General features: G+C 45.9%; 1 protein-coding gene across 2 annotated transcripts in view; it reads left to right on the forward strand.

Moving 5' to 3' along the window:
- The first annotated feature begins 848 nt into the window (after positions 1–848).
- LOC116647635 (rap1 GTPase-activating protein 2) overlaps positions 849–8,948 on the forward strand; it is a 69,714-nt gene continuing 61,614 nt past the window's right edge. For both annotated transcript variants that reach the window (XR_004302356.1, XM_032429149.1), the window contains exons 1-4: positions 849–953; positions 1,664–1,696; positions 2,085–2,297; positions 3,479–3,582. Coding sequence is in view for 1 of the 2 variants with exons in the window: in XM_032429149.1 (XP_032285040.1) it covers positions 864–953; positions 1,664–1,696; positions 2,085–2,297; positions 3,479–3,582 (440 nt within the window). In the remaining variant the exon portion in view is untranslated. The remainder of the gene's footprint in view (positions 954–1,663; positions 1,697–2,084; positions 2,298–3,478; positions 3,583–8,948) is intronic.

Genomic DNA, 8,948 nt, shown 5'->3' on the forward strand with positions numbered 1-8,948 from the left:
AGGAGGGCACGTTCTGCATGGAGCACTGGGTGTTATGCACAAACAATCATGGAACACTATATCTAAAACTAATGATGTAATGTATGGGGATTAACACAACAATAAAAAAATTTAAAAAAAAATAAAATGATTAGGATGGTCTTCTCTCCTAGTTGTCCCACCATTTCATACCCTTGTTTAATTTATTCAAACAGTCTAATTTATTCAGTCGTGTGCTCCCCTCTTGAAAAAAAACCAATTAAGTCCGATCTTGACCATAGGACCACTGGACAAGGCACAGCTTCCCAGAAGCAAATGAGCCCCAGGCCCCCTGCCTGTCACCTGCGGGTCTGCACCCTGAGGAGGGAGAGGAGCTATGGTGGCACCAGTCCAGAGTGCTGGCTTTGACACCATTCAGATGTGGGTCCCTACCCTTGCCCCATACTTGCTGGTTCTGAGGGCCTGGCAGAGAGATTTCCGTGCCAGGATGACAACACTGCCTGGTAATATTGGTAATAATGACCTATAACAAAACTAGTCCCTCTTTCTAGGGCTTAGCACATCCTGCACATTTAACCTTTTCCACAATAGTAGCTGCTGTCACCATCCCCATTTTGCAGATGGGAAGACTGAGCCACAAAGGTTTGGGACTTGCCCAAGGTCATAAGTGGCAGTATTGGGATTTGAACCCTGGTGCTCTGGCTCGAGTCTATGCTCTTCCCTGCCTGTCCTCCTGCCTTACTTGGAGCTGCCGTGAGGACTGAGTGTGACAAGGTGTGTGATGTGTAAGGACCCCGCACACATCCGCTGTTGCTGTTATTACCAACCCTAACAAGGCAGGTGTTTGAGAATCCCAAGGGAACCCTCCATTTGGCCCCTATTTTATGACCTTTTCTCTTTCATGGATCCTCTTTTCCTTGTTTCCACAGGGGATCAAGCTTGAAGAGCAGAAGCCGGGCCCCCAGAAGAACAAGGTGGGCTGTGTGGATGAGGTGGCAGCCCGGTGGGCCTGGCAGGGGGACGGCCGGCGTGCTGGGGTCTGTGGTCTTCCATCTGCCTTTCACCAAGAGCTCCTTAAGTGGTTGTGCCCGTGTTCACTGGTGCACGGTGGGCAGCAGCAAGGCCCTGACTTGATGCCTTTAGGGGGCAGCCTTGGCGTGGAAGGCTGGGGTGGAAGCCTCGGGTGAGACCTAAGGCCTGTGGCTCAGCCTAGCTCTTCTGTACCTGCTTCTGCAAACAAACCACACATGGCATTTCGGGGTATCAGGCTTTGGGTCCAGTGATCCTCAGCTCTCAGCTTCAGTTTCTTTTCCCAAGGCCGAGGGGTACGGCTCATCACTTGGAGGTCAGCTCTTTTGCCTGAAGGCAGGGCTGGGTGGGATCAGGGGTCATCTTCCTGTTAAAGCTTCCTAAGGGGTGAAGCTGACGTCATGCAAGGCATGAAATTCAGAGCCTTTGTGTACTGCGTTCAGGTTCTGTCAGTTTGGGGAAGCACTCAAGGGAAGCCAGATCCCAGCTGCCTCTCTGCTGTTCTTCATCTGGTGTTCTCTTTGCTGCTCTCTCAAAGCTCGGGCACAGCCTGCCAGGCACTCCCACCCCCCGACTTGGGAGAATGGAAAAACAACCCTCAAACTTCACGGGCACTGCTGGGTCTAATGGCAGCCTTATCTGGTTTGTCTTGCAGGATGACTATATCCCGTACCCCAGCATTGATGAGGTAGGAGCCCCCTAGCCTCACCGTAGCCTGCCCTGGGTCTCATCTCTGGGGTGGGCTGGGGCAGCTGGTGGTGCTGAGGGCCCTTGCCCCACCCCACGTGGGCGAGAGCCTCAGACCTGCGGTTTTACCTTTGTGGCCTCAGTTTTGCCATTTCTAGATGGGGTGCTGATCGAAGCCTTGCAACTCTGGGTGCTCCAGGGTCAGTGAAGCTGGGAGATGTTGTTGGGCTTAAATTTGGGGTTTGTGTTACTGTATTTGGCCTCAACTACAGGGGTCTCCACCTTGGAGCAGTTCAGAGGTGGGGGATACCACCACTGGCACCCCTCCCTTGCCCTCCCCCTGTAGAGCCAGGGCTGGCCGAAGTGCAAGACCTTCTCTCTGCCTCCAGGTTGTGGAAAAGGGAGGCCCGTACCCCCTGATTGTCCTGCCCCAGTTTGGGGGCTATTGGATCGAGGACCCAGAGAACGTGGGGACGCCGACCTCCCTTGGCAGCAGCATCTGTGAGGAGGAGGAAGAGGACAGTGTCAGCCCCAGCACGTTTGGCTATAAGCTCGAGTGCAGGGGTGAAGCCAGGGCCTACCGCAGGCATTTCCTGGGGAAGGTGAGGCTGAGGGCCCTGCACGAAAGCAGCTACGGGCCGGGCAGGGAAATGCACCTGGCCCGGCCTCCTCCAGCATCCCTGTCTCCGTCTCTCCTCCTTCCTGGGCCTGCCTCCTCCCTAGGGCCTGCCGCTGTCCTGCTGTCCTGGCTGGGGAAGTGCAACTAGCTCTGCTCCTGGGCGGGGGGACAGGGTGTGCAGAAGTCAGGAAGGCTCAGTGTGATGGGTCCTTGGGGGCACCACTCCCAGCAGATGTTCTCGGAGGTGATGGGATGGGTAGTGTTGGGGGGTGAAGAAGGGTGAAGGAGAAAATGTGTTCTCACGCCTTGGAAGTCTTTGTCTCCATCTAAGTAGTCAAATCTCTCCTGTCCTCACTCCAGCAGGTCCCCAGGGCACTTGTACCAGATGAGATGAGCCTCTGATTGTTTACAAGTGGCAAAGTCACATTTCTTTAAATATATTCTGCTCTTCAGACTTGCCTGGTTTGGAAGTCCCGAGGGCAGGTTCCAGAAGTCTCCAGCCTAAGGCAGTTTTGCAGAGTCTCATCTGCATTGTTCAAATGCAGATTCCAGGGCCCCATGCTGATATGGCAGGTCTGGAGTGGGCTCCCTGAGCCTGAGGGAGGCCCGCTCTCCAGAAGACCTCCTAGCTCCCCATGCGTGGAGGAGCCAGGGTGCCTCCCAGCTTTATTCCTGCAAATGGTCTGAATCAGCCAGGGCTGCTCCCTGGGAGCAAGGAAGTGGATGTGTGGGGTCCTTGGAGAAGAACTTGAGCATCAGCGTTCAAGGTGGGCTTGAATGCTGGATTGGTCACTTACTGTTGTGTGACCCTGGGCAGTTTCGTAATCTCCCTGGACACTGGTTTACCTATCTGTGAAATGGGGATGATGATATCATATCCCCCATAAAGTTGTGGTCAGGATTAAAGGAGTCAATGTGTGTTAAGTCCTTAGTCCATTGCCTGGCACATCCCAACGCCGGGGCCATTGGAATCTATTCCTGTGATCTTGCTCCTTCCCCCTCATCCTCCTTCCCCCCTCCTCAGCAGCAGCAACCACAGCAGTAGCATCCTTGTCTTTCCTCCTCCTTGCTGCGGGGCTTCTTGCTCCTGGTGAAGGAGGTGATTTGGGGGGCCATGTCTGGAAGGTCCCCTCCTCCCTGTTAATACCTGATTTCTGTTTCTAGGATCACCTAAACTTTTACTGTACTGGCAGCAGTTTGGGGAACTTGCTCCTGTCCATCAAGTGTGAGGAGGCGGAGGGCATGGAGTACCTTCGGATCATTCTCAGGTGGGGCTCTGAACCGTTGGAGGCCACACCTCTAGTGGCAGGGACCCAGAAATACCAGTCTGACCAGTCTGGTCTGGGTGTGCTGGGGGGAACAGACCGGCTGGAATCCTGGGGCTGTGTTCTGGTCGCCAGGCCAAGAGACCAGGTGTTTATGTCAGCCGGGGGATTGTGGGAGTCAGAGTGGTATCCTAGTCTCAAGGTCACCTAGGCCATACCCCCACCTGCCTTTCTGTCTTGTGGGGGTATGGCTCTGAAGGAGTTTGGAAGGAAAACTAGAGCTGGCTCGTTCTGCTGAGCTACAACTCCACATCGTCCTGGGAGAGCGTTTGCCAGAACGCTGCCTGTGGTGTGCATCCCGTCGGGAAGATAGATCCCAAAGCATCTGTGTGTGTGCTGGGTTCCCCGAGATGGAAAGATGTTCACAGTGGGAGCACTAATTTACAGCTAAGCCAGGCTAGCTCTCTCTCCTCAAGGGCAGGAGCTAGAACTGGTTTCTGTTTTGTTCGACTAACATGTTTTGTAAAACCTCCTTTGTACCAGGAAGTGTAATAGGTGCCGGGGATGCAATGATGACTGAGTGGTGGTCTGTTTTCTAAAGGCTTCTGGTCTAGTGGGAGGAAAAAAACAGAGGATTTTAGTATGTGTCACAGGTATTATTTTAGTGATATGCACAGGATGCTGTGGGAGCACAGAGTCTGTGTCTCATTTATCTCTGTCCCTGGTGCGCTGGTGGAAAAGCCTGGAAGGCCAAGTGTTAGTGCTTAGCAGAGTGCTATGAACCTGTCAAGCTCTCAGTATATAGTTGTTGAATCTAACTGGAAGTCCTTGATGGTATTTGGAAAAAAAGTGATAACATTTTTTTCTGCCCAAATTTTGAGATAGGTATGGGAGGGAGCAGGGGTACATAGCTGTGCTGTGGGAGAGGGGTGTGTGTGTGTGTGTGTGTGTGTGTGTGTGTGTGTGTGTGTGTGTGGTACAAGGAAGTTGTCAGCACCCATCCAATCTTGGTTTTTTATTAAGAAAGGAAGCAGTTTTCTTTACTGAAGTTCACTTGGCTAGAAATCATATTTGCAAGGCAAGGAGAAGTTAACTAAATTGTTAGAGCAAATTTTTTGAGGGAGTGATATGTGGATCCCCAACTCCAAATAGGATTTCGAGCTAGGTGAATCTCTGTAAAGAAAATTATTTCCTTTCTTAGTAAAAATCAGACTTAGATTGGGTAGAATTTCTGAGTAAGATGATAATTGAACACAAGGATCTAACTCCTTTTTTCCAATATTATATCCTATCTGAAATACTGCTTCAGAACTGAAAACTAGAGAAAGATGTCAAGAACACAAGACACACTTTGAATATTTTAAGAAATAATTTACGGGGCAGTTAGGACTATAATGTAGATGATATTGAGAGTTGAAATCCAGCTCACCTTCCTTAGACAGCAATGTAACATGGGGATATATGAAATTGGAGATTCTGGGAGGGTCTTGTACTCTTTAGAAGTGAGTGTGAGCCCTGGAATAGTCAGGAGTCTTTCCACATGGAACCACTTTTGTTGTTTTGGGTCAACAGCATTTGAAATCAATCCTGGAGAGCCCAAGGGCAAGCTCAAATGTGGCTCTCCGAAATAGAAAACCAGTGAGTAGGGTGGCAGGAAGAAGCCATACACCAGCTAGGAAGTTGGACAATCACATCATGTACTTGGGGTGATGGCCAGGCCAAATTGAAAACCAGACATGAGAAAATTGGCCCCACAGCTTTAGAAGCTTTACCAGACACAAGAAATTATACAGAGGTGAAACTCCCTTGCTGGCAGCGACTCTTGTCCCAGCATCTTCCTCGTTCCCTGTAGGCTTCTGGATTATTTAATTGATGTCTTAAGATAACCAGCTCTCCAGTTTATGCTCTCTCTGTGTATGCTGTGAGAGTAGCCAAGAGGAGTCTGTCCACTACTGGACATGAATAACAAGCCTGAGCAGATTTCTTCTTTTTCAAGTCTGGATATAAAGAAGACGTAGGAAAAAAAAACCCTCACAGGTCAGGGAAAGAAAAGATTCTGCATCTAAAAAAGCATGACCTAGCATTTAGAAGGTAGGGAAATGACCAAATTTTAGGAAGGATTTACTACAGAAAGCCAAGTAAAATTTATTTATCTATTAAATTTGTATTTTCAGCAAACTTCCAGAAAAAATAAACTGTATGAAAGAAAAGACAAAAGATAAAATAGGACAGCAGAATGAGATGAAAAAGTTGCTGGCTAAATTAAGGAAAGAACATAAGAAAACTAAAAATGGCCAAAAAGAATTTTAAATGGTTTTACAAGCAGTAAAGAGCAGAGTCTACTTGGTGGAAAACCCAGTTAGTAATATTGAGAGCAAGTTTAAGAGGCTTTCACATAATTCAGAGGAAAACACAACTCTAAAATGATGAGCAAAATTATAATGAATATGGAGGATAGTGAGCAGGAATTAAACATGTGGATAATTGATGTTCTTAAGCTGATTGAAGATTTACTCTGCAGATCAAAATGACTCACTCAGTATCAGACAAAATCAATGAAGGGAAACTAAAAAGCTGGACATATTTTGATGAAAATGTATTCCATGGATATAAAATCACTGGTAGAATGAAAACATTCCAAAATAAAGGAAGATAAAGAAAACATTAATGTATAGAAAAAGAAAATAAACATAAAATAGAAGTAAGTCTGAGTACATGTGATGTATAATAAATATAAATGAGTGATATTATACTATTAAATAGCAAAGATTCTCAGTTTGAGTCATCCCTCCACCCCCCACTAATCAATCAATGTATATGTATTTTATTAAAGAAAGTAACTCAGTATATTTAAAAAAAAAGTGTTGAGAAAAAGTTATAGCAATCAAATACAAAAAGGTAGCACAGTTGGCATATTAATATGAAAAAGTAGAATTTGAGGCAAAAAAAAAGCAATCAGTGTGACAAAAAGGGCTATTATCTATCCATAAAAGATAAAGCCTTGTTCAGTCAGGGCTTAATATGTACCAGACTTTGTTCAGGGATGGGGCTAATGTAAGCAATAAGCTCATCTCTTGTTACTTGGCTACAGAAAACATTCACTACATATTAGGTATTCTTATTCCTGTTCTCTCACTTATTTTCTTCTTATGGACATGAATTATTTTATTTTAATTTTTTTAAAGATTTAATTTATTTATTTGACAGAGAGCGAGAGAGGGAACACAAGCAGGGGGAGTGGGAGAGGGAGAAGCAGCCTAATGACTGAGCCACCCAGGCGCCTGGACATGGATTATTTTAGTCTAGTGACGGTGATCCAAAGATAGATGGTATGAGAGAACTGAAAGAAGTTTATAAGAGCTTGAATGTGGAATGTGTGTCTGCATGTGTATATGTGTGAGTGTAAGTAAGGTTGAGAGGTCATGCTGGAGAGGTAAGGAAAAGTTAAATCATGTATGGACTGTGTTTAGGAACTTAGATTTTCTTCTATGAGCCAGAGGAGAGCTCCTGAAAGGGGAATATCATGATATGATTTATACTGTAGAATGATCACTGGCTAGAGTAAGGAGAATGTAATGGGTGGAAGGCAAGGCCAGAAGCAGGAAGATGAGTGACAGGTTGCTGTGATGGGTCAGCTATTATCATGTGATTAGACCGGCCACCAGGTTGCATAAAGTGTATGCAACCAGTTCTGATGGGAACTGGACCAGGGTGCCTTGCACTGAGGATAGAGAAAAATGGATGGAAAGTTCCAAAACACCCAGGGAAAATTGACATTAAGAAAGACAGCTGAGGGACGCCTCGGTGGCTCAGTTGGTTAAGTGTGCCTTCAGTTCAGGTCATGATCCCGGGGTCCTGGCATAAAGCCCCACATCAGACTCCCTGCTCAGCAGGGAGCCTGCTTCTCCCTTCCCCTGCTCGTGCTCTCACATGCTCTCTCTCTCAAATGAATAAATAAAAAAATCTTAAAAAAAAAAAGCTGAAAACAACAAATGAGAGCTGGTTTTATTGCTGATGAGATGCAAATAATGGTATACTTTCAAAATGACTTAAATATATTTAATATCTGAAGAAAATAATGAATAGCATCTATAAAAGTGATAATAAATTATGATACAGTGAATGAATGGAAATGAATCAAGAATGGATACACCTGGGTACAAAATGAAAACAATTGGAATTATTGGAAATAAAACAGTTGAAATTAAAAACCTCAATACATGGGATAAAATCTAGTCTAATATTGTCTGTTCAGAATCAAAGTGTGAATCTGTGCATTGGAAGATAGTCTCAAAGAATTCATCCAGAGCACAGCACAGATGGAGTGATGAAATACATGAAAAAGAAGGAAGATTTGTGGATAATAGACTGATAGGTCCCAGCATTTGTCTTAGAGTCTCAGAAGAAAGAGGAGAGAAGCCAGTGGAGAAGAGATATCCGAAGAAATAATGGCTGAGAATATTTTAGAACGGAAGAAAGCATGCACTGGGGTGCTGAACATGATTATAAAACAAAGCAATACTTCACATCAAAGTGAAGCATTAGAACATCAAAGGGAAAGAGAACATTTTAAAGCTTCCTAAGGATAAAGTCACTCATCTATGAAGTAGTGACAGCTGGGCTGAGATCTGACTTCTTATCAGCCACAGGACAACAGGACAGTATCTTTAAAATGTTGGAGGAAAGAAAGAAAGGAACGAAAGAAAGAAAGAATCCTTTAACCTAAAATTCTATACCCAGAGAAGCTATCGGCAAAGACAAAATAAAACTGTTTTCAGACAAAAAAATGAAGGGAGTGTACCACTCACAGACTCTCCCTGAAAGAATTACTAAAGGATGTACTTCAGCCAGAAGAAAAGAGAAACCACGGGCGCCTGGGTGACTTAGTTGGTTAAGCGTCTGCCTTCGGCTCAGGTCATGACCCCAGGGTCCTGGGATCGAGCCCCACATCGGGCTCCCTACTCAGCGGGAAGCCTGCTTCTCCCTCTCCCACTCCTCCTGCTTGTGTTCTCTCTCTTGCTGTCTCTCTCTCTCTCTGTCAATTAAATAAATAAATAAAATCTTAAAAAAGAAGAACAGAGAAACCAAAAGAAGAGATGCAATTAAAAAGTGGCCAGAGTGCCTGGGTGGCGCAGTCGGCTGAGTGTCTGACTATTGGTTTTGGCTCAGGTCAGGGTCATGGGATTGAGTCCCGCATTGGGCTCTGCGCTCAGTGAGGAGTCTGCTTGGGATCCTCTCTCCCTCTGCTCCTTCTGCTCATGTGTGTGAGTGCTCTCTCTCTCTCTCCCAAAATAAATAAATCTTAAAAAAAAATAAAGTGGCATTTTCAGACCACAATGCTTTGAAACTAGAACTCAATCACAAGAGGA

This window comes from Phoca vitulina, unplaced genomic scaffold, assembly GCF_004348235.1.
Source record: "Phoca vitulina isolate PV1807 unplaced genomic scaffold, GSC_HSeal_1.0 scaffold40, whole genome shotgun sequence".
In the NCBI taxonomy this organism is placed as follows: domain Eukaryota; kingdom Metazoa; phylum Chordata; class Mammalia; order Carnivora; family Phocidae; genus Phoca; species Phoca vitulina.